Source organism: Microtus pennsylvanicus, chromosome 11, assembly GCF_037038515.1.
Source record: "Microtus pennsylvanicus isolate mMicPen1 chromosome 11, mMicPen1.hap1, whole genome shotgun sequence".
NCBI classification, from domain to species: Eukaryota; Metazoa; Chordata; class Mammalia; order Rodentia; family Cricetidae; genus Microtus; species Microtus pennsylvanicus.
The window spans coordinates 18,916,873-18,941,863 of NC_134589.1; the positions used below are offsets into that span (position 1 = coordinate 18,916,873).

Consider the following 24,991-nt stretch of genomic DNA (forward strand, 5'->3'; position numbering starts at 1 on the left):
GCTACACAAGATTGAATCTGTTTAAAAGAGAAACAGAGCTCACACAAAGGTGATCCCAGCACCTGCAGCACTAGGGAAGTAGAGACAGAAGTGATATGGCTGGGCAGAGAGAGGAATATAAGGGGAAAGAGACAGGAACTCAGCGGAGTGTGGAGTCTGAGGTTGGAGCAGAGCATTGCCGGATCTCCCCTTTGTTTGTCTGAGCCTTGGTAGAGGTAAGGTCTCTCTAGTGGCTTGGCTGCTTTGCTTTTCTAATCTTCAGCTTGAACCCCAATCTCTCTCTCTGGGTTTTTATTGTTTGTGCCATAAGGTTTTATCATAAGCAGGAATAAACTACTTTGTCTTTACTATAAGGTTTTCAAGGCTAAGATGGAGGCAGGTGATTCTCTGAGTTCGAGGCCAGCCGGGCTACACAGAGAAACCCTGTCTTGAAAAATAAAAACACAGTGAAGTAACCCAGAGACACAAAGACAAATATAATATATACTCACTCGTAAGTGACTTTTAGACATTAAGCAAAGAAAAACCAGCCTACAGTTCTCAATCCCAGAGAACCTAGACAACACAGAGGACCCTAAGAGAGACATACATGGATCTAAGCTACATGGGAAGTAGAAAAAGACAAGATCTCCTGAGTAAATTGGCAGTGTGGGGACCATGGAAGAAGGTAGAAGGGGAGGGCAGAGGAAGGAAGGGGAGTGGAGAAAAATATATAGCTCAATAAAAACAATAATAAAAAAGAAAAACAAACAAACATTGGAGAGGGGGGGTCCAGGACAGTGATTGAACGGAACAGGACTTGCTTGGCATACACGAGGCTGTAGGGGCTGTTCTCAGCACCATGACAAAAAAGTATCTGAAAGTCATCTTTGATGGGACTCATCCACCTGTAACCCCAGTGCTCAGAGGCAGGGGGATTCAGGAGTTCGAGACTGTCCTGAGCTAGAGAGTAAATTTGAGGCCATCCTGGGGCTATAAGAAACGCAGACCCTGCTGAGCAGTGGTGGTGCATACCTTTAATCCTATTAAGGAAGCAGAGGCAGGCGGATCTCTGAGTTTGAGGCCAACCTGGTCTATAAGAGTGAGTTCCATGACAGGTTTCAAAATCTACACAGAGAAACCCTGTTTTGAAAAACAAAAGAAGAAGAAGAAGAAGGAAGAGGAGGAGGAGGAGGAGGGAGGGAGGGAAGTCCAATTTCAAATGTAAAAATTACAAATAAACAGGAAAAAAAATTGAAGAGTTGTCTGAACTTTGAAGGGCAAGAATTTCCCCAAATCAAGGTGGCTGTCCTTTCTTAATCTGGTTGGTTCCTCCCTCAGGAGCGTGGAAAGATGTGTAAGAATAGGCCCAGCAGGAAATCCAGGCCCTAAGTGCTGCTGGGTAGCCCTGAGCTGCACAGTTTGCAAGTGGGAGGGCCTGGGAACGTGCTGGGCTTCAAACCTCCAGGGCAAGCCTAGCCCCGTGGGGGTTGTGCAGCTGGTGTGAATAGGAAGAGGGCTTTGGGGATGGCTCTTCTAGGAGCCCAGTTAGCACCCAGATCTTTGGCTCCAGCCGGCCTGGAAGGGGTCAATTCGGGGTAGTCAGCTAGTAAATATAGACCCAGGGAAGGAAGCCAGGAGGTTCTGCCCGACAATGACCTCTTCCTGAAGGCTGAGGAGGGTAGGGAGGTCTTGTATGCCTGCATCCTCCTTTCCAGGGTAGCCAACACCCTGGTCCAGGAGCATCCTAAAACTGCAGGAAGCGTGGGCTAGGGGTGGGGTGGGGGACGGACTTTAAAGGGGATCGGAGTGAGGGTTAATAGAAAGTTGCTCAAGAGATGTTGTTCTGGGATGAGACATGAGGGCGAGGGAGAGAGGCTGCGCTCATAGCAGCGGCTGGAAAGCTAACTTCCTCTCTTGGCCTCAGTGTCCTTCGGTGACTGCCCTGAAAGGCTCCATCCAGCTTTTGGATTTAGGACACAGAGGGAGGAGTTACGAGTGCAAAGGGCAGGGTCTTCGGACAGCTCCTTTCTGCACCAGAAGATGAAGGTTGTACAGAGTTCAAATTCATCTCTGAATTCTGCAGTCACCCAAGAGGAACCGCCCCTCCTCGTGTTAGGGCCACGCCCAGCATGATTCTAGTGTCCCGAATGGCTGAAGTCCTACACGGGTTCCACCTAATGCCATTTGGTCCAGTCAAGACCTCTGAGGCACCCCCAGTTCTGAGACAACTTCAAGAGAGGCATCCCCTTAACATAGACGTATTTATTGGCAAAACTTATTCCCAAGCACGGCGGGGAAGGGCACTGGCGGAGTGGGCTGCACAACCCCTCTCTTTGGCAATGTTCAAGAAGCAGGGCAAGGCAGGAGAGGGCAGGGGTGTGACCATCGGCGCGGCAGCACCAGCAGCTCCCCACAAGGCGGGGTCTGTGCTCAGCGAGTGCTTTCTTTCCTTATACTGTGTCAGTCAATCCTGGCAACTCCCCTACAAAGTAGGTACCATTCTGATCCTCGGTTCTCGGATGAGGAAACAAGCCCAGTGTGGTGATGGGGGCTGGAGGCAGGAACGGTTTCCAGAGACCCCTGAGAATCTTCAATGTGTGCTGGGAGGCAGGTATGGGTTTTCAGAGACCCCTGAGAATCTTCCATTGGGGCCTCTTGCTGACTGTTCTCTCAGATTTTTCTGTTTCATTTCTTACAACGTTTGGTTCTTTCAACTCTTTTTTTTTTAAATATTTTTGTTTTGTAAAAAAATAGATCTTTATCCATGTCCGGAGCAAGCCACTGTCTCCTACTCCAATAGGTAAAACCTTGCTTGGGTTTCCCCCAAGATTCAGTTTAGTTGGGGTTGGACACAGCAGGTCTCTCACGGTGGCTGGGAACATGGACAAAACCAAAGCACAGAAGAAGCACTTAGAAAATACAGTTAGCCAGGCAGTGGTGGTGCACGCCTTTAATCCCAGCACTCAGGAGGCAGAGGTAAGATCTCTGTGAGTTTGAAGTCAATCTGGTCTACAGAGTGGGTTCCAGGACAGCCAGGGCTGCACAGAGAAACCCTGTCTCGAAAACAAAACAAAACAAAAACAACCCACGCCCACCCAAAAAAGGAAAAAACAAAAAAAATACTAATAAAAGAAAATACAGTCAATAAATTATAATCCTCCCGTCCTCCCTCCATCCCCATCCAAGTCCAGAGCAGACTTGTGTATGACCCCACAACGAGGTAGGGGCTTGACCTCGTCTCCTCTGTGCACTCCAGGTTCAGGGTCCTAAGTAGGTAGCTATGGAATGAATGAATGAATGAGTGTCTGGCGGGTGGGAACAAGCACTTAGGAATCTGAGCCCCAGTCCCTCACTTGGTCCTTACTCTCACCAGGATGCCTCTCTGGGTGTAGAGCAGAGGGTCTTGGCGTGGGGCTGGGGCAGAGAAGGAAAGGGAGGAAGTCATCAGGGGTATTTTTGAGCAGGGAAGGAGGATGCGTGGAAGATGGAGGACAGAGCCGTGCCCTCCAGGTCAGGAGGCCGTGGCTCAAGTCCCACTGCGTAGTCCAGAGGCTGTGTGACCTCAGGCAGGCTCAGAAAACGAGGACAGCTGTTGAATGGTCCTTTCACATTTGCCACTGGTCCTCAGATACCATGTGGTTATGTGGGCATTATTAACATGGTATACATTTTATAGAGCAGGAAGCAGAGGCCAGAGAGGTCAAGGGGCTTACATAAGGCCACGCAGCTAGCAGGGACTTGAAAACTGCCCTGTGCTATTTATAACCACGCCATGAAGAGAGGAGGCTCAGACTTAACTTTTCCAGCATGGAACCCATAGTCTCGAGAGACTGTGACCCCAATTCCCTGATGTGGCTTCTGGTCATCTTTGGTCAGAAAGTCCAGTGTGCCTTAGGTAGAGTGTTTCCTAGACAACCCTTCTTCCTTCCCCACCCATAAATGCTCTTCCTGGGAGGGTGGGAAAGTGGAAGGGTTGGGGGCCTGGGCTGCCCCTCACACAGGCATAGGCACTTCGTCATATTCATCCAGACCTTCCTCCTCGTCAAAGGTCGCTTTGGCATCGTCACCATCCAGCTAGAGGGGTGGGAGGGAGAAGGCGTGAGAGACTGGACAGGATGAGACTTTCTGGGACTTCAGAGGCATGTCTGGAGTTAGGAACAGCCCGGACAAGTCTTATGCCGTCCCTACAGTGTAGGGTTGGTCTGGAGGAGTGGCTTACATAGGACAGGTGGACACTGCAGGGTGTGGTGACCCGCAGAAAGGTGGGCAGGGGATCCCCTCACCCTGCAGCCCCGGCCCCGCACTGCACGTCCCTAATGCCTTTAGGGATAGCAGGACTGTCTGCCCACTAGTGCATGTGGAGCACACCCTGGGTGCCTCATAATGCTTTCCACCTGTCATTATTCCTCCCTGCGCTCGTGAGGCACAGAGAAACGAGGTCACTTGCTCACATACGAGGACACGGCAGACCAAGACTGAGACAAAGGCTCTGGACACAGACTTTTTTTTCTTTCTTAAGACGGGATCTTATATGTAACTTGGGCTGGCTTTGAACTGTGTGGCCAAGGATGACCTAGAATTTCTGATTCCCTTCTCTCTACCTCCCTAGTGCTGCGATTATAGGCGTGTGCCTTCATATACAGTTTCTGTGGTGCTGGGAATTGAACCCAGGATTCCGTGCATGGGAGGTAAGTCTTCTACCAGCTGAACTACATCTCTATGCCCAAATCCACAGCTCTCCACTGTCTCCCAGTCCAAGATGTGCTCTCCACACTATCGGACTTTCTGCTGTGCCCCTCCATCCCCTGCCCTCCCGTCCAGGACCCCCATGACTCACACACTGGAGTTCCAGCCCACTGAAGATGAGGGGCAGCAGGAAGCGACGCAGAGGCACAGTGAGGATGAGGACAAAGGGCAGGGCCAGCGAGACAGGGGTGGACTTGACCACCCACAGCGCTGCCAGGCAGATGATCTGGATGACCGTGAAGAGGTGCATGCGCCAGGTCTTCACCTGTGGGGAAGCCAAGGTCAGTGGCTGCCCTCTTCTGACACTCCTGCCTCACCCTGGCTGGACAGCTTCAAAGCCACGTACCCTCTTGACAAAGGGGACATCGGGGTGGTACTTGGGTGGCTTGAACAGAAGTAAGATGCGGTCAAAGAGCTGGATGCCACTGAGGGATGTGACTCCCATGTACAGGAAGATGCCGAACAACACCGCCAGGGGGATGCGGGAGAGGATGGGCTCCATCAGGATGGACAGACCTGTGTGGAGAGACACTCTCTTAGTTCAGGTCTCTCAAGGACCAGCACCAACAGGGTTTAGCTCATATTTGGGACTGACCATGAAACCACAGTGCCATGACCCTTTTCTGCAATAGCTGTTTATAGGCTCAGCGGTGAACAACTTCTAACACTATGCTTCCAAAGGGTCATACTCCTGCCTTCCACCCGCTCCCGGAGCCTAGTGGGGGCAGTCACAATGGTCAGAGGAACCTGTCTTTCTCCTCCGTACAGAGTGCCTCCATCCTCCTCTACAGAAGGAAAGAGAAGGGGAAGGAATCTTTGGATCTCCCCATCAGTGACTACAGCGCTGTTCACCCTACTGGACTCAGCTGCTCTAGAACCCTCTGGAGCTCAGAGACTCTCCACTTTCCTTTAGACTGAGCCGTGAGGTCAGCCCTAGAACAACTGATCTGTGCAGATAGGGAAACTGAGGCCCAGAGGCCAGGGAAGTTACCCAGCCAACAGCAGGGCAGGGGAAAACCCCATAGTCTATTACATTTCTTTTGGTTACACTTGTGGAGGCAGGGGTAGAGGAAGAGGCAGGGGTGGAGGAGGAGGCAGGGGTGGAGGAGGAGGCAGGGGTAGAAGAGGAGGCAGGGGTAGAAGAGGAGGCAGGGGTGGAAGAGGAGGCAGGCTCTGATCTGGAAAGCCCAGCAGTGCAGTCCTGCCCTACACAAAAACCCATCACAGTGTCCCAGGGCCCTTGAGCCTCCTCACTTCTGCTAGAGCCCCTCCTGAGTAACAGGGGCTGGGGAGGCATGGGGACCTGGATACGGAGTAGATGGGATGGAAGTTCTGTCCCCAGTCCCAAGAAAGGGAGTCAGGATTGGACAGGGAAAGATGGTAGAGGTGGGACCCCTAAGTGGGAGGAGCTTCCCAACCCTAAGACCAGGGGCTAGGAGGGAGTGGAGCAGGGAGGCAGGGGCATGGCCAGTCTCACTTACCCACAAGCACAGAGACCAGGAGCCCACTGATCCGCTGCTCCTTGACCTCTTGGACCTGACCGCTGGCTTTCCCCATGACTGTGAGGGCATTAGCGTGGGTAACAGAACGCACAGTGGTGGCACTGAGCCAGGGCATCCCAAAGAGGGCAGCCACCCCACCCATGCCAACGACCAGCAGCAGGTCCAGGTGAAAGCCGGATCCCTTGATCATCTTGCGCTCTGGTTTGCTGACAATCAGCCTAGGGTGGAAGGAAGTCTGGTCAGCTGGGACCGCCTTAGGCCCCTCTTACTGTCTCCACACTGGTGGTGTCCCTCTGAGCCTTTTGGATTTCTGTTCCCATTTCCCTTTGATTTCCTGGCTCCCTCCCTCTGGTTATTTCAGAATTCAGACATTGAGGGCTAGAAGTCTTTGGAACACCCTTAGGCATTCTTGCCCAAGTTGAGAACCTTGCCTGTTTAGGCTCCTCCCAACAACCAGCAGCTCAACTCATAGCTCACATGGTCTTCAAATGATGCCACCCCAGAGGCCACAAAACTCGGACTTGCCTCTGCTGGTCCATCCCTCTCATCAGCTAGCAGAGGACCACCGACCAGTCTCCTGTTGGCCCAGAGCCTGCTCCCCTCCCTGCCTCCAGCCCTCCCTGGCCAAGTCTCTATCTTTGTTCTTACGTGGTGATCTGAGACTCAAGGAATATGAGGATGAAGACGAGCAGGGCAGGCAGGGCAGAAGCAAACATCATCCACAAGGGAAACTGGCCATACAGACCCAGAGGGTGGATGACCCAGCCCCGGGCAGAGGCATTGGACACTTTGAGGCCATCAGGGACTGAGAGTTTCTGTGAGAGGAGACAGCCGGTGAGAATGTGGGGCCATGTAGATAGGGAGAGGTGGGGCTTGGGAATTCAAGGGCCTGGGGCAAAGTTGGGTTGAAGTGCTCAAGGACTTGCTTATATTGAACATTTACTCTGCTCGGAGCTACTTCTCTAAGCCCTTGTATGTATCTTTTCATCTCAGATTTACAGACTAGGAAACAAGAGCTGAAAGGTTGTTATAGCTTGCCCCACGCTGCACAAAGACCTGCCCGGCCTAAAGGCATTCTATCCTACTGCCCTGGGCAAAGGCATAAGAAGGGCAGTGTGGCCTGGGCTCTTGCTTGGGCTAGCATGGTCCTGAGGGGCTAGTGGAAGACCAAGGATGGTCTACCTGGCAGGGCATGGGGAGGGAAAGGAAGTGAAGGTTTAGGGCGGCATGGCAGAGGATGAGGGGGAGTGACCTGGGTGTAAGTGTCCTTGATGAAGGAATCCACCACGACCATTATCAGGATGGAGATGGGGACCCCGAAGTCCCCGATGACTCTACGCAGCTGTGGGCAGATGAAGCAACCAGTTGTGTCCATATCCTATGCCCTACCCATTTTCCTTCCCATCCCTCCTCTATCAGGGATTATGCTCAATCCAAGGGGTCCATCAAGAACTAATGACGGTCCTTACTCCAACTATCCCCGCCTTCCCTTTTCCTCTGCCCACTCCCTGCCCTGACTCCACTCTTCATCCCTCTCCCAAAAACTCTCTGTCTCTGGTCCCCTGCTGGATCTTGGTGCTGAGCAGAGATGGCATTGCCTGCAATATGAACCCTGATTCAGCAGAGGGTTGCTGAGCCCTGGTATTGGGAATGGAGAGTTGGGGTAGGAAGCGGAACCAAGGGTACTGGAGAAGCTAGGGGTTGGTGAAGGTGAGGATAGGGGTGCACTGACCTTGCCAGGGAAGTAGGTGCTGTTCTTGAACTTTCGCAGCATCATGGCAAGAAAGAAGGTACCAGCCATGAGCACAAGGGAGAGGAGGGCTGTGTTGGGCACGGGACCCAGAGGTTTGGGCTTCATCACAACAGGGGTATAAATCTGTTGTAGCGGGTAGTCCTGGAAAATCTGTAACAGAAAACCAAAGCGTTGGGTTCCCTCCCAAGACTTGGCTTGAACTAGACAGTATCAGATAAGTTGACTGGGCACAATCATCCATCTGTCTTTACATCCATCCATTCATCCACACATCTAGACATCCGTCTACCCATCTAGTGCCCACACAACCGTCATCCACCCATCATCCATCCACCCATGCATCCATCCATCTGTCTGCCTTCTTCCTCACCTGACATATTAACCAGTTTGGTTTTCATGGATGAAGAACAAGTTAGCATGTGTGGAAAGGGTAGAAGGAGCAATAAGCATGTGTGTATGGGTACAAGCATCCAGCTTTGTTTGGAATGTGAGAAGGCTGGGAGAGAGCAATAAGTCACAAAAAGAGCTTAGGGAGTTGGTGACAGCAACAGCATTTGCCTAGCATGCAAGAGGTTTGATCCCCAGCACAATAAACAAGCAAATAAATAGGTCACCTTTTTGTTTGCTTGTTTGTTTTGTTTTTTCGAGACAGGGTAGCTTTGGTTGTCCTGTGTAGCTTTGGTTGTCCTGGAACTCACTCTGTAGACTAGGCTGGCCTTGAACTCACAGAGATCCTCCTACCTCTGCCTTTGAGTGCTGGGATTAAAGGCGTGTGCCAGCACCAGCACCAGCTGAGGTGACCCTTTTTTTCATAGATAGTGCAGATGTGGAGGCAGGTGAAGCTTTTGGAGGAGGGGGCAAACAAAGGAGGCAGAGGCCCTGTGGGGTTATGGAGGTCAAGTGCAAGAGAGGAAAGCCTAGAGCGTCCACTGTCTCACTATGCATGATTTCCCAGGCTGTCCTACACATAGTGGCCACTAGTCATATGCTGTGTAGTCATGAATATGGACAAGTTTATATACGGGTGTCTTCCCTTATACAATCCCCCTGCCAAATCATAGCATGAACACTGAGTCACCAGCCTTTACAGGGTCTTTTTTTTTTTTTTTTTTTTTTGGTTTTTTCGAGACAGGGTTTCTCTGTGGCTTTGCTTTGGAGCCTGCCCTGGAACTAGCTCTGTAGACCAGGCTGGTCTCGAACTCACAGAGATCTGCCTGCCTCTGCCTCCCGAGTGCTGGGATTAAAGGCGTGCGCCACCACCGCTCGGCCTTTCAACCCAACTGCATAGTCCTAAGTGAACCCAGGAACATACATGTGCCCGTGTTCGTGGTTTTGCATACAGGTGGAAACATGGCTACAGTCATGCTGAACAGACACATACGTGGCAACCCACATGCTGTGTGTGAGTGTGAAGCATTCCCCCTGGACCCCACCTTGATCAGCTTGGAGAAAGTCTCATAGATGAAGATGAGGGAGATGAGGAAGGAGAAGATCTCCTGGGTGTAGCGGGAGATGAATCGGACCAGAAAGCTGCCTTCGAAGGCCACCACCAACAACACCAACAGAATGAGCCAGAATCCGATCCAAGCGCGGCCCACGATATACTCCAGGTTGTTGTCTTCACAGAACTGCAGGCAGTCAGACAGAGGAATTTGGGTCAGACAGACCTAGGCTTAGCCACCTTGTGAGCATCAGACAGGTGGGCTAGGGTCAGCTACAGGGTTGGGGTCAGTGTGGGGCTACCGAGTAGAAGGCTTCCTCAAACACCAGCAGGGGTCCCGAGAAGCCAAGCACCAGCAGGGGCTGTGCCGCCAGGAGAGCAAAGAGAATGCCTTGTACTGCTGTGGAGATGAGCAGCTCCGAAACTCCCATCAGGTTCCGGGTCTTCTCTCCTGTGGGAAAAAGCCACACAAGGGTCCAGATGGGAGAAATTATTTCCAAGGAGCGAGAGTAAAGTCACGGAGCTTGATGTGAGCGTACAGAGCATCAGATTGGGTCAGAGGTGGGGAGGCGAAGGTCAGAGGGTTAGAGGTGGATATTAGGGGGGGAGCCATAATTGTCACTAACCCAGGAGGCCACCGAAGGTGACGGCAGGTGACAGGGCAGCAAAGTAGATGAAGATGACGGCAGCCAGGACCTGGGGGCTGAGCGCATCTGTGATGTCACTCAGATAGTAAGGATAACGGCGCCGGATGTCACGTATCAGGCCTCCAAAGATCCGGCCTGTTCGCTGTAGAGGGTCATCCACACCACCGGGGCCTCCTGGGCCCCCATTCAAGTCTGTTGTAGAGAATAGGAACATGGTCAGAGGGAGCAATAGGAATGGCCGGGGTGACAGGGAAACTTGACCACAGGGACAGATGCTGGGGGTGTCTGATAGGAAAGGGGCACCGTGCTGGGGGTCCAGGGGCTCATGGGGCATCAGGAAGCCCTGTTGAGGACAGAACAGGTACCTAGGGTCTTGTATAAGGCAGGGTCTGGCTTGGCGGCACTGGGCAGGTAGCGCCTTCTAAGCAGTTCCTTCTGCACGGGTACCAGGTTGAGCAGAGCTTGTTCTGAAGGGGCGTCGGTCGGTGGCAGTACCAGGCTACAGTCCAGGAAATCCTCCAAGGAGCTCACTAGTTCCCCTCGGCTCTGTGCCAGGTAGGCAGTTGTGCGGAACACCTACAGGCAGGAAAAAGGGTCCGGACACTGGGACTGCAGACAGGAGGCCCCAGGGGAGCAGTCAACCAAGTGATGCCTGCCTGTAGTCTAAGCACTCAGGAGGGGGAGATAGGAGGCCTGCCTTAAGTTTGAGGCCATCCTGGACTACATAGCCAGCTCCAGGCTAGCAAGAGCTACAAGGTAAGATCTTGTCTCAAAGGCTTGAAGGCTGGACATGTATAGTCAGGGACCAGTCACCAAAATCCTGGCTGTCATTGTAGGGTCTGGTTCTTTCTGTTCCCTCAGACCTCTAAGGACCAGCTTTAGGGAGACAGGCACCCTGGGTGGGGAAGGAGGAGCTAAAGTATCCCCGGTGGGCTAGGCACACCACACAGCAGGTTGGGCCAACACTGGTCACAGTGGGCCAGGCTGGACCAGAGTAGACTAGCCAGCCCAATGCAAGCCAGGATAAGACTGGACCAGCCAGGCCCGAAACAGGCGGAATTCAACCCAATGGATCCAAATAGTGAATTTAAAGTCAGCTAGGCCAGGTCAAAGGGGAGAGGTGTTTTCTTCTTCCTTCCCACCAGTTCCCTGGCAAAGCTCACTCTTTCTGTCATCAGGGTGGCTGCAGCCCGGCCCAGCTGGGTGTAGTTGACGTGGGGAGACTCGGGTCCCAGCAGAACAAAAAGGAAGCGCACAGGCTCTGGCAGCTCCAGGTCCTCCAGCTGCACAGCCTCCTTCAGCCTCACGAGGCCCAGGACAGACTTCTCCAGAAAGTTAGCACAGCCTGTGGGAGGCACCAGATGGTAAAGCCAGGTCTCTAGGACTCCGGAAGGAGCTGCCCAGGGCCTGAAGTGGGGGTCTGTGGAGGGGAAGAGCTCTTACCCACTAGGACCAATGTGGTTTCTGAATCTGGGGGAATCTTCAGAATCCCAGATGGTGAGGATCCTTCTGGGTCCCCCTCTGCCTATGGGAAGGAAGGTGTGTAAGGGGGTCCTGAGGTCACAGGGAACCTAGGAGGCCTGAGCATCTGGCCTTTGCCACTCCCAGCCCCTCTCACTCCCAACCTCATTCTGGCCTCACCTGTCCACAGTACAGCTTGGTCTCCAGTGATGGTTCCTGGGGAAGGAGGGGCTCAGAAGGGCCCCCAGAGCGGGTCAGGACGGCAGGCTTCACGCCCTCCAGAGCCTTTAGGTCCTCAGCACGGCTGCGGAACACACAGGTGACGTGAGCAGAGTGAGCTATGCGGGCTGAATTTTCCATAAAGGGAGACTAGGCTGGGCGGGACAAAGGTGAACACCCAGTGGAATTTCCCAGGGACCACCCTAGAGAGACCCTAGGGAAGGAAAATAAGAGCCTCCTCTTACAGGACAGCGTGGATGGAGGTAGGTGGCCCTGTCTAGGATGTCTAGGTGGGAACAGGAACAGGCAGAAGGGGCCTCAAGACCATACTCTCTCTGTAAGTGTGAACTTGAAATCATGGTCTCCATTTGGGGGTGTCAGATGGATGTAGAAACTATGGTGGAGGAAGAGTCCCCTCTCTCTGCTGGGGTGGGGTTCATCTGGAGTTGAGGAATGGTAGGACGACTTTGGGGTACAGGGCAGGGAGGAGCCCCTGGGATGGGAAGGCCAGGCAGGTCCTGGCAGGCAGGCGAGCACCTGCGTTTGAGCAGCAGAGCCCGGAGCAGCTCGTCTCGGTCCTGAGGCCGGATCTGGTCATCAAAGATGAAGCTGTCTAGGAGCTTATTGGCCACCCCAGCCAGGGATGTCTCTTCCAGGTCCAGGAGGACGGTGCCTGCAGGCAGCAGAGGGTGAGCTGAGTGGCTTCGCAGTGCGGCCCCAGCAAGCCTCCTGTGCGGCAGCCGCAGAGGGCCCGGCAGGACTTACCTTTGGAGAAGACTTTCTGCAGTTCGAGAAGGCTCCAGAAGGTGAGGTAAGACAGATGTGGGCGGCCCCACACACCATCCTCTCGTAGGTTTTCCTCCAGCCCTATCCAGTGCGCTGCCTCCACCCACTGTAGCTCCTGGTTCCTCTGGTCCATCATCAGTTCCTGCAGCTCCACATAGACCTGAGGCCCACAGCCTGAGTTAGTCCATCAGGCCCCAGGCAAGCCCATGGGGAAACAACCGGAAACTTGGATCCTGAGGGCACTTAGCTCTAAGCTAGGCTTAGAAAAGTCACTGGGCCCTGAAAGGATCAGGACAGATCTGCTCGGGGCATAGGGAGATGTGCAAGGGACGTGGGGGTCTGGCCCACCCCGCTGGATCCATGTCTCATCCTCCTCAGCAAGCCATTACTATATTTCAGAAGAGGCATGAACCTCTGGACCAAGAGATGTCCCAAGCAGCCACTTGGTCGGAAACTGTGGTCTGGTAACTGAGGCAGAAGGGGCTCGGGAAGTCATTGGGATCAGTCTCCTGTCTCTAAGAGACTCGGGAAGTCGTTGGGATCAGTCTCCTGTCTCTAAGAGACTCGGGAAGTCATTGGGATCAGTCTCCTGTCTCTAAGAGACTCGGGAAGTCATTGGGATCAGTCTTCTGTCTCTAAGAGAGTCGTATTGCCCTGGATCAGACACAGTTTAGGGACCCAAATTCTCCCCCCCCCTCTCTTTCTCTCTCTCTTTCTTTCTTTCTTTTTTTTCCAAGACAGTGTTTCTCTGTGTTGCTTTGGAGCCTGTCCTGAAACTAGCTCTTGCAGATCAAGGGGGCCTCGAACTCACAGAGATCTGCCTGCCTCCCAAGTGCTGGGATCACATCCTGGCCGGGACCCAATTTCTTAACCAGCTAGGCAGTCTGGTACTCAGTGGGGACTTGGATGCTGGGGCAGAGGAGAATGTGTCCTTGATTCTATAATTCCCCGGTGAGTATGTAGGCCAGCTAGGCCTTGAAGCCCTGCTTGGTCCTCAGCAGTAAGCAGTCTGTCCAGGGAATTCAGAAAGGGCCATTTCCCCGTTAGCGAGCATGCCCCTTTCCCATCCACTGGTGTCCAAGGATGACCCCTCCATCCTGCTTGTCGGGGGAGGGTCTCCTCCAGGCCGATTCTCTTCCTATCCCTTTTCATGGGATGTGATGGATCTCAAGGCAACTTGAGAAAGACTGGAGTCTGGGTCCTCACCTGACCGGAGCTTCGGCGTGTTGTGGAGGTGGTGGTTGGGACGTAGTCTGTGGCTGTCGGCTCTGTGGGAAGAGCTAAAAAACCCAGGGTTAGTTAGCGCTGCCTCTGGTACAGCCTCTCACTCGGGCCCTGCTGTACTACTTTCAGGGAGCCAAAGGAACCCAGACACATCCTTCCACTGCCCCTGGGCTAGGATCCCTGCCCAACCCCACATTCACGCCTGTTCTGGGCCAGCTTGGATCTGACACTCTCCATCTGAGCCTTCCTGAGGAACGCTGAGTTTATTGTCCAAGCCCCTAGCCTGACCCCTCCTCAGTGAGGATCAGGAGAGTCCCAAGTCACAGTATTCAAAACCATCCTAGCATCCCCCCACCCCACATCTGGGACCAGACTTCCTTGCCTCTGCCCACCTGCTCAGCTAACCTGCCAGCTGGTAGCCATTTACCTCACAGCACCCAGATGAGGTGGGCCCCTTATATTGTCCTCATTTCCCAAGGGGGCCTCTTAACTTCAAGTCTAATCACTTGCACTTAAACCCTGTTGACAGTAAACAGGTCCCCGCCTTAGGCTCCCCACCTAAGACCTTGGTTAGGCCAAGGAAGGTGGTGTGAACTCCTGGGCTCTCTGCTCATGGGGTCCCCACAGTTCTCTCCCATTTCTCAGGGTCTCCAGCTGTCTAGACAGAATGAAGCTTCAGCAACAGACATGCGGCTCGTCCTCCATGCTGATGTGGGACAGACAGGGTAGCCACTGGGTTTGTGTCCTTGTCCCAGACATACCTGGCTGCCCTGTCACATGTGAAAGGAGCCCAACCACCCCAGTCACCTCCTGTGATCATTTCAAACAAAACATTGTTTAACCTTCAATCAGCCAGGATTGTGGGGAGAACTGGCACCAGGGCTGGGGCTGTGGAGCCGGGAAGGACTGGGTCCCTACTGTCCCTAGAGGAAGGCAAGGGATGGCTCTCACCTTCTGGCTCCTGCATCTGGGTCACAGGGATGTCGAGGTCTCTGTATGCTATCTGTTCTATGACCTCCTCCAATTCGTCTTCGCTGTCCTGATCTGGGATCTCCAGTACTTCCTCATGGTCCTGTGGGAAAGGGCCATCATGGTTGGGTTAAGTGGCTACCCAAGTCCCCTGAGGAGCAGCTCAGATTGGCTTCTGGAGATGAAGGAGCCCTGCACAGATCAACAGACACTTACCTGCACGTCCCCCATGATGCTGTCCTCAGTGTCCAGTCGTCCCCGGCTATCTGAGCCCCCAGCATAACCCGCACCTCAGGTCCCTGAAAGAGGGGTGCAGGCTAAATGACGCAGTCATATCACCCTCAATTGGCCTCCTGCTGCTTCTGGGTCCCCCAAGGGAGCTGACTTTTAGTGTTAGGAGAGCCCTGGGGATAGGAGATGGATCAGATGGAGGCAGAGGACATGGAGGAAGACACTGAGTTTGTAGGTGTATGGATATGTGGGCTGAAAGACAGGCGGCATCAGCACGGCTGCCTTCTTCTTCGTGCATTTGAGACAAGTCAAGTGGCGTGATGTCTAGCTCCAACCTGTGTCTGCCAGGCCTTACCGAACTCCCAGGGCATGGCCTGTCCCTTCCTCAGGGGGCTTGTCTCCCCTGAGAGTCTCCACGATATAGTCTCTTCTAGAATTGGCTGCTTCTGCCTGTACAACAGGTTGCAGTGTCCTTGGGAGGGGCCCACAGATCCTGAAGGATGTGAGCCTGCTTTCTCCTCTCCATTTGGGGCTGGAGAGATGGCTCAGAGGTTAGGAGCATTGACTGTTCTTCCAGAGGTTCTGAGTTCAATTCCTAGCAACCACATGGCACCGCCTCTCCATTTAAACTCTACCTCCCTGGCTTGTTTAATCCCCTATCTATTGTTTACACATTCATCACCCACTCTGAGACACACTTTCGGTCTTTCTTTTATCTCAGTTCCAGTATCACCCTTTCCCAGGCCTTCCTTAACCACCCTGCCAGTCCCTGACCCAGTCGGGCATGGTTTCTTCATTGATTTGTGTACAATTAATTTTCTGACACGTCCTTTGGAAAGGAGGACACTTGCAGGTAAAGTCCTCATGGAGTCCGACACCTAATGGCATCCTATGTCACAGACCAAGCCACAGAACCTTGGCCTCCATTTTCTCAAGACAAAGGTGTATCCACACCAGGATGTGGGGATGGTCATCTAATGTGTCAATTTGTATGTGGAGGGACTTTCGTTCTCCTCTCACTCACTGTCACCTAGAACATTGGGGTGGCCAGCATTTGGGTGGGGTCATCAGCTGTAGCCGCTCGGCTGAGCACAAGAGGCTCAGTTAAGCATGTCTTTGCTCTTAAGATGACTTAAGTGGTTTCTACATGGATGGAGCTTACGAGGCCCCTTGTGCTGGACGCTGCAGAGAGTGTTATAGGAGGAAGAGGAGGACTCAGGTGTAGGGCACAGAGACCTCAGGAGGGGTCTCAAGAGCTGGGCAAAGATGGCCAGTCTGGGCGTGAGGAGTAGGCTAGGACAGAGAGATGGGGTGGGGGAGGACACAGGGGGGTAGAGTGCAGCAAGCAGAGGGGGACAAGTGGAGGGCAGGGGACAGGGCACAGGCAGCAGAAGATGGAAGGGCAGAGGATGGGATCCAAGGGTCAGAGGGGTGAAGGGGGGAGAGCAGGAGGGTGGAAGTAGAGGCATGCAGTCATGCAAGGAGGCTTGCAAGGGTCTAGGGCAGGGCGTACATTTAGAAAGAATCATACAGAGAACTTTCTGGGTCTTGTACAGTCCTGAGGTTCTGAGGGGGAGAGGCACTGTCAAGTCCTTGGGAGTGGCAAGTGACAGCCACGAAAGAGTTCTCAAGTCCAAGAATGGGACATCCTCTGCTAGGACTTTGTCCTTGGCAGCCCTGGCTATCCACCGTTCCCCTTTCTCCTTGCTGTCTTTTCCATCTTCCTTTCCCAAAACCCCCCACCCTGTTCCTCTATTCTGTCTTCATTTTTCTCTTTTCCTTCTCTGGACCTACCCACTCTGCTTTCTGGGTGGGCCTCAGATCCTGAGGTACCAAAAATCCCACTATGGGGCTGGCACTGAGGCCTTGCTTCTCCTGAGGGACAAGATGGCATAGCCAGGGATCCAGAGTTCCAGGCTTGCCTCCCTGACCTTGACTGAACCAAACGCCTTGGGCAGCTCTCAGGTATCTGTGGTCACCCATCTGTTAGATGCCAACTTCTGGGAACTCAGTCAGAGAGAAGAGAAGGATCAGGAGGGGCCTGGAGCTCAGCTGAGCCTTGAAAGGTGCCCCAGGACCCGGGTTGTCGCCTGTTGTCCCGGCCCTGTTAGCGCTAACCCCACTCTGTCTGCAACTGATAAGAGCCTGGCCCCCAGCCAGCAGTGTCTAGGTCTGGAAGCACCCCAAACACTTGGAGGGCCAGCCGTCAGCTGGGTCAGATAAGGGAAGAGTGGGGACATCTGGAGCCCAGGAGGTAGAGCCCACCAGCTGAGAAGGCACAGGCGGGAGGGGGACGGATGACAGAGACAGTTCCCTGGTGGCACAAGACTACACCTCACAAGCAGCTGTGATGCCCCATCTCTCTCCCAGCCCCCAGAACACTCTGCTAAGCTGAATCCAGTAACGGCAGCGGCAGCGTTTGACAAAGCCAAGGTTCAGAGGAGTTCGTCTACTTCAGTGGCACGGGACGTTGGCATCAGAGGCAGGATGAAACCTGGCCTGCAGCTCCACGAACTTCTCCCTCTGAGAACCTCCGAGCTGCCTCCCAGAGTTAGAACTTAAGACACAGACTCTGTAGTCAGACCACCTGTGTTCATTATTTAATCTCGGCCATGCAATTTAAGGTAACTGAGCCTCAGGCTTCTGTTTTTGTTTTTTTTTTCATCTGTAAAATAAAACTGGTAAGAGCGATTCCTATGTGATAGGCCCTCTGTGCAGACTAAGTCCATGCAGAGAACGCATGGCCTGTGCCTGGCACACAGTCTGTCACCTGCCACAGCCATCGGGGTCAGGCTGGGGATCGTCACCTTCCCTGATTTGCCTCCAGCTCCTATAGAATTAGCTTGAGCTAAGAGGCTGCCGACCCTCAGTGGAGAGAGGCTTTTTCTTTCCCTTTCAATACTCTCTGAGATGGGGGCAGTGCCAAGCTCCCAAGTAGACCCCTAGAAGTGTCCCATACGGAAATCAATGTTGGCTGGTATATGGTCTCCCAGGTGAGAGATGGGGTGGCCTGAGAATGCCCCACATTTGAAGGAAAGAAGGGCCTGGGAGGAGTGAGGCCTGAGTCCATGGGACTCATGGGGCTGGGAGATAGAAAGCAGGTAGAACCGTGGTGGAATGTCTCAGCTCTGCTCCCAACATGCTCTCCGACCACACACACCGCTCTGTATGGAAACTGCCCTTCATCCTGCCACTGGTTCACTGAGGGACTACTTGCACATGGTCGCATTGCCATCCCACCCACCTGCACCCCCTTGGAGGTTAAGGGTCATACCTCTTGGACACAGATTTAAGCTGACCACCTGCACAAACCCTCAGGACAGATGCCTAAGGACCACCCAGCCATTCCCTGCCCTGCCCTGCCCACCTGCTCAGGAGCCTTGGGGGTCCTTCGTGAGGTCCTGCCGCCGCTGGTGCCCTGTGCGACTGGCTGAGCTCCCAACCGCTCTAACAGCACCGGCAGGTGCCCTGGGGGAGGCTCCCAAACCCCTGACTCATGCCCTTGCCTCCTAATCTGCCCGCCCCACAGCCGGGAGCCCCTTCCCACCCCACCCCCTTGCCCCGCTCCAACTGGGTGCCCCATAAACAGAGTTATCTCTCACCCACATCTGGGCAGCTGTGCATCAGGCCAACCCCACCCAGCCTGGCCAGCTCCTAAGGCCTTTGGGCCCTTCTGGCCCCTGGGGATCCCTCTGCATCTGCCTTCATGGACTGAGGCTTGAGAGCTGAGTTCTCAGGACTTCCGGGGCTCTGGCAGGTAGTCACTGGCCCCTGGACACACGTCTGCCCAGCCTCTGTCCACTCTTCACTCTGGCCAGGTCTTCTCTGGCCCCAAGTCTCAGGGCATCTCTTCTACCCATGTCTTCCCTCAAGACTGGCTTTTCCTTGGCAGCCTCCCAAGGCACCTGTCATGGGACCCCATTGAGTCTCTTCTTCTGGTCTCTGACTAGAGTACCTTAGCTAGGTACTTCCTCAGACCCCACTGGCTCCTGAGAGCTGGCCTCTAGGGGCCACGGCCCTAACCGTCAACCTGAAACAATGTCCGGTAGAGAAAACAACTGTCCCCACACGAGCCCTAGCTCACAAAGCGTCAATGTCTGGGCACACTGGCTCCTCTGTGGCAGCCCAGCCCAGGCCCCTAGGCAGAGCAACTGCATTCTTGGCCCCCGCGCTCTCCTCCCATCCCATCGCCAACAGGGCTGTTCTCTCCCTCGTTGGGGCACCTATCTCTGACTGACAGGTGGGTCCCACTGGGGGTGGGGGAATGAAGACCAAGTGGGCTACTGTGGACCTGGGGGGATGGGAATGCTCTGCCTGGCTCCTTCACTGACTGACTGGCTGTGAGAGTCACCACAGCCTCCTGGTCTCTTGGAGCCTTGGTTTCCTCTTCTACATTCCCAGGAGCGGGGCTGGAGCTCAGTTGGTAGAGTGCTTGTATAGTCTGCAGCAAACCCTGCTTTAGATCTCAACAATGCATAGAACTGGGTGGGGCGGGCTCGCTGTACTCCCAACACTCAGGAGGTGTTCTCCCAGACAGAACTCTTCAGTGGATCAGAAGTTCAAGGTCATCCTCGGCTTGGTACTCACTTAGTTCAAAGCCAGTCTGGGACACTTGAGGAGAGAAAGAGCCTGTGAATGAGAGTGAGCACTCAAGTCTCCCCCGCCCCCACACACGCACAGACCAAGTTCAGGCTCCAACAATAGAAAATTTTAGAGCCCGCCAAATTTAGCTTATCAACTTGTCTCGACCACGAACTTGTGCTGGCTGAATCCCTGCAGACCTAAAAGGACAGAGTCCTCTAAAGTAGAAGGCCTCTGTTTCAGGGGCTGTGCTGGGGGTTCCGCTGAAGTCATGCTCAATTTTCTCAAGTGCCCTGTGCAGAGGAAGTACCTAAATTGACAGAGAGGGGATGTGGCTTCCTGTAAGCAAAATGACCAGGGGACAGTACTTCTCCATGCTGGGCACCAAGTCTCTGTGAGCTCATGAAGCCCTCAGGGTGAGGGACTTTTCATGCAGCTTTTATTTATTTGTTCTCTCCTCTTTCTCTCCTTTATTCTTTTTATTTATTTTTTCCTGGGTGTGGTGGCACATGCCTTTAAACCCAGCACCTAAGAAGCAGAGGCAGGTAGGTGGATTTCTGTGAGTTCAAGCCTGGCCTGGTCTACATACTGTTTCAGGAGAGCCAGAGATTTGTAGAGAGATCCAGTCTCAAATTTTTTTGTTTGCTTTTTAAATACAGGATTTCCCACAGTTCAGGCTTATCTTACACTTGCTATGAAGCTGAGGATAACCTTGAACTTCTGCTTCTCGGTTCTGAACTACGGCTCTGCAGTGCCGTGCCCGTGCCCACTTTATTCCGTGCTGGGGATCAACTCAGGCTTTGTGTGTGTTGGGCAACACTAGCAACTACATCGCATTCCTCAGCCCACTGTTAGCCTTTCACAGGAAGCCTCCCAGCTCAGACCTCGCTGTCTGCCTCGCCAGGCAGGAGAGGGGCTTCTTGGCATGAGGTGACCTGCACCTCGTAGAGGGGTGACGAGGAGGAGTAGGGTATTTGCCTGGGGCTGTGATTATTGAGGATGGTGTCCCTTAATAACCTCATGGCCCCTCGCCCACGCCCTGCTGTCCCAGGAGAGCCACTGATTTTCTGTGGAAGAAACTACTTCCCCATAGACAAGGGACCCAGATTCCCATTATCCCTCCATTCAAGGGGAGTCTCCCACAGTCCAGCTTCTAGAAACTGTTGGGACAGGAAGTTCTGCCACTTTGCTGTGTGGCTGCATCCTTTCTCTGGTCATTCCTTTCTTCTATGGACTGTTGGGACCAAATGGGAGTGACGGATGGCTGGGAGTTTGAAGATACAGTCCCCTTTGGATGCAGGGTGGGGCTGAGTTGAGGAGGAGGGTTACCGAGCCTGGACTGTCTCCTGGGTAGGTGGTTGCTTGGACTGGGTCCTCAGAGCATCCATCCTTAGGAACTCGTATCTAGTGGGGTAGATGATAGCAACCCACAATAACCACAAAGTCTGAAGGCGAAAGTGTGGTAAAGACCAGGGGAACCAGCTCGCCTTTTAATCCCAGCACTCAGGATACAGAGGCAGGTGGATCTCTGTGAGTTCGAAGCCAGTCTGGCCTACAAAGCGAGTTCCAGTATAGCCAGAGCTGTTACACAGAGAAATCTTGTTGGAAAAAAAAAAAAAGTGGGAACTGAGGGGGTTGGAGAGATGGCTCAGTGGGTAAGAGCAGTGACTGCTTTTCCAGAGGACCTGAGTCCAGTTCAATTCCCAGCACTCACATGGCAGCTCACAACTGCCTGTAATTCCAGTTCCAGAGAACCAGACACCCATGGCAAAACACCAATGCTCATAAAATAAACATAAATAAATTCAATTTAAAAAAGAGTGGGGACTGAGGAGACAGCGCCTAGAAAGTCCTAGTCATCCCCAGGGAGTAATCTGAGCTGAACCTTGAAGTATTTTAGGGGAAGAGAGCTAGGAATGGGGTTGGGGTGGGGCAGAGGAGAAGGGCAGTCACGGGGAGCACGCAGAGGAAGATGGGGGATGCACATACAGTTACGGCTCCAACACTCTTGAGGGAGCATGGTAAGGAGTGGGAGGTGGCACAGGGACTAGAAAAGCCACTCTTTCTCTGGGTGCCCTCATCTGCCTGGCCAGCACCCTTAGCTGGGCCTTGGGACTGAGAGGAGAGGACTCTCCTAGGCGGGGTAGCAGGGCCAGGTATGTGAGGATAGCTGGCATTAGGCCTCCTTTTAGAATATACACACAAGGGGTTGGTCTTCAGGTCCAGAGAGGTGGGCATGGTGCTACTGCTTGCCCCAGGTAAGGGCTTGGCTGGCTCGGGAAGGGGTCTCCCAAAACACAGTATCTGCTTGAGGAGCCCTTGGACTCTGGACTCTTCATCAGATATGTGCTCTCCTGAGAATATTCTCTGTTCTCTTGATTTCTGGGCCTTTCATGACCCTTTGCTTGTCCTGCGACACCCTTCATCCCCAGTCCCAAACCCACTGAGCTGTGACCTTCAAGGATCAATGCTTGTACTCCTGACTCTGTCCTGAGATTGGGGGGGGAGGGGATCAGCTCAGAGGTACTAGGTGTCCTCACACCTCACCGCTCCCTGCTGTGGCAGGTCTTCCATGCCTGACTCCTCTCCACCGACCAGAAGACCCAAGGACAGAAACCATCGCTCTCAGGACCTTCGCTCTGTCCCAAAGCGGCATGGTTTGTTTTTTAATGATTTATTTTTATTTTATGTGCATTGATATTTTGCCTACATGTATGTCTGTGTGTGAGTGTCAGATGTTGGAGTTACAGACAGTTGTGAGCTGCCATGTGGTTGCTGGGAATTGAACCCAGGTCCTCTAGAAGAGCAGGCAATGCCCTTAACCACTGAGCCATCTCTCCAACCCTTGTTATTGTTTTTTGAGACAAGGTCTTACTCCATAGCTTTGTGCCCTTGGTCCTCCTGCTTCGGCCTCCCAGGCACTGGGACCCCAGATGTACACCTGGCTTCATAGTCCCTGTGTTTGTGGATTTGAATGGGATCTGGGCAAAGCTGGGTCTCTAATCACACCGCCAAAGTGTAGTAGAGACAGCAGTGCTTGGGAAAGGTCATAGGAATACATAGTGACAGTCTTTTTATTTCTAATCATTTCTTTTGGTTTGTTGGTTGATTAGTTTGTTTGTTTTACAAGACAGGGTTTCTCTGTGTAGCCCTGGCTGTCCTGGAACTCCCTGTAGACCAGGCTAGCCTTGTGTTCTGACTCAGTTCTGAGACAGTCAAGGCTACACAAAGAAACCCTGTTTTGAAAAGAAAAAAAGAAAAAGAAGAAAAAGAAAAACGACATGTCAATCATGTACTGCTCCTGTGTGTCAGGTCCTGGCTCCCATTCACAACTCAGGCTTTAGTTCTCTTTAGCCTCCTTTAGCCTCTCAACTGGACGCAATCCCACGCCTCTGTGGCCGTCACAAGGAGAAGCAAGATGGATTGTATATGAGCAAAACCCCAAACTCTTTGTGGCTTAAACAAGACAGAAGTTTATCTCTCTCTGCTGACACAGAAGCCTGGAGGTAGGAGGTCCCAGATTGCAATGGAGCTCTGTAGGTCTTTCTGTCCATCGTCCGTCATCTTTAGCAAGTAGCTTTTCCCTTTTGGTCCAGCATGGCTGCTTGAGCTTTAGCTGTCCCTTCTGCGTGCAGTGAGCTCTCTTCTGAAGACATGTCCGGAGACCAAGACTTAGTTACATGGCTGCAGTCAGCTGGAAGGCAGTCTGGGTGGCGTAGTCTCCGTTCTTGGAAGTATTGGGTCCAGGGTTCTACCACACAGGAAGAAGAGGAGAATAGACTTGAGAGAGCATTAAGTCACTCAGCCCGAGTCCTGTCACCATCACCCTCAACCCCTGCTAACACATCTTACCCAGGGGATCCTCTCTTGTTGAATAGCTTGTTTATGATTATCTTTGCCAGTAAAGCAGAAGCCAGGCTTGGGGAGTTGGCTCAGGCATTAAGGTGCCTGCTGTATAAGTAAGCATGAGGACCTGAACTCTCAGGTCCTCAGCAGGAAGAGACAGGGAAACCCCTGAACTTGCTGCCCTGCAAGTCTAGCCAACTGGCAAGTTCTGGTTCAATGTCTCCGCAAACCTAAGGTGAAGGGACTGGCAAGATGGCCCAATGGGTAATCCCAGCATTTGGGAAGCAGAATTGGGGGAATCTTTGTATTCAAGGTCAGCTGGTCTATGTAGCAAGTTCTGGACCCACAGATACCTAGTGACCCTGTGTCAAAAAACGAACTTAAAAATCAATAAGCCGGGTGGTGGTGGTGGTGGTGGTGGTGGTGTGTACCTTTAATCCCAGCACTCGGGAGGCAGAGGCAGGAGGATCTCTGTGAGTTTGAGGCCAGCCTGGTCTACAAGAGCTGGTTCCAGAACAGGCTCTAAAACTACAGAGAAACTCTGTTTCGAAAAACCAAAAATAAATAAATAGATGAATAGATAAATAAATAAATAAATGAGGTGGAGAACAACTGAGAAGACACATATTATTGTCTGGCCTATACACACACTACATATACACCCTGCACACACCTACACACTCAGCACATGCACACACTACTACATACTATACATATACACAGACGACAAATAATAAACCCCGTGAGAGTAGGGTTTTTGGAGACTTTTCTATCACTGGGTCTCGAGTGCCAGCAAAAGGTAGTCCCAGCTATTCGCGAGGCCTGGGTAGGAGCAAGATCAGCAGTCTAGGGTACACAGTAAGACTCTCTCAAAAAAGAAAAGTCCTGAATTTTTATTGAATAATGATTGACCGCCGGAAATTATGGCCTAGAGCAGTGGTTCTCAACCTTCCTAATGCTGTAACCCTTTAATACAGTTCCTCATGGTGTGCTGGCCCCCAAGCATAAATTTATTTTCATTGCTACTTCATAACTGTGATTTTGCTATGGTTATGAATCGTAATGTAAATGTCTGTGTTTTCTGATGGTCTTTGGCGACCACATGAAAAGGTCATTCGACCCCAAGGGGGTCAGGACCCACTGGCTGAGGACCTCTGGTCTAGAGCCATTCCTATTCCTACACAGGGAATAGGGACAGGAGATTCAGAGGTTAATTTGTAAGCACAGTCGCCAGAGGAACTTGCCGAAGGCCATACAGTTGGCAATGGGAGACTAAATTCAAAGGGTCCCTTGAGCGGCTCACTTCGCAGGTGGGCTCTGCTCTCCCAGCTCTACCCAGGGAAAGTTCAAGCCACGGAAAGATTGCCAGCGAGCCTGTTGGTGCCATAGCTGGGAAATTCCATTCCAAGTTCCCATTTCTGCCAAGCCTCTAACAGGATCAACATGAGCCCTGGTTGTTCTGGAACAACTCGGTAGCCTTCAGACAGACAGATCAGTGGGTGAGAGAGGTCAGAAGGAATCCACCCGTGAACTACATCCTTCCCGGACCTACGCCTTGGGCAAGGTGTGACCTTCAGATTGTGTTTTCCCTTCCGAACAAAGA

At 52.8% G+C, this 24,991-nt stretch overlaps 1 protein-coding gene across 1 annotated transcript; it reads right to left on the reverse strand.

Moving 5' to 3' along the window:
* Positions 1 to 2,226: 2,226 nt before the first annotated feature.
* On the reverse strand, positions 2,227 to 18,457 carry Slc4a1 (solute carrier family 4 member 1 (Diego blood group)). Its single transcript, XM_075990534.1, has 20 exons — positions 18,329 to 18,457; positions 14,947 to 15,029; positions 14,713 to 14,833; positions 13,744 to 13,817; positions 12,517 to 12,697; positions 12,289 to 12,424; positions 11,713 to 11,836; positions 11,515 to 11,596; positions 11,235 to 11,416; positions 10,437 to 10,647; positions 10,051 to 10,263; positions 9,727 to 9,875; positions 9,417 to 9,611; positions 7,963 to 8,133; positions 7,483 to 7,572; positions 6,879 to 7,045; positions 6,210 to 6,448; positions 5,075 to 5,244; positions 4,820 to 4,993; positions 2,227 to 4,056 (listed from the first exon to the last, which is right to left on the reverse strand). Exons 2-20 carry the CDS (start codon positions 14,959 to 14,961, stop codon positions 3,976 to 3,978), a joined length of 2,775 nt encoding a protein of 924 aa, XP_075846649.1. The 5' UTR covers positions 14,962 to 15,029; positions 18,329 to 18,457; the 3' UTR covers positions 2,227 to 3,975.
* Positions 18,458 to 24,991: the final 6,534 nt, after the last annotated feature.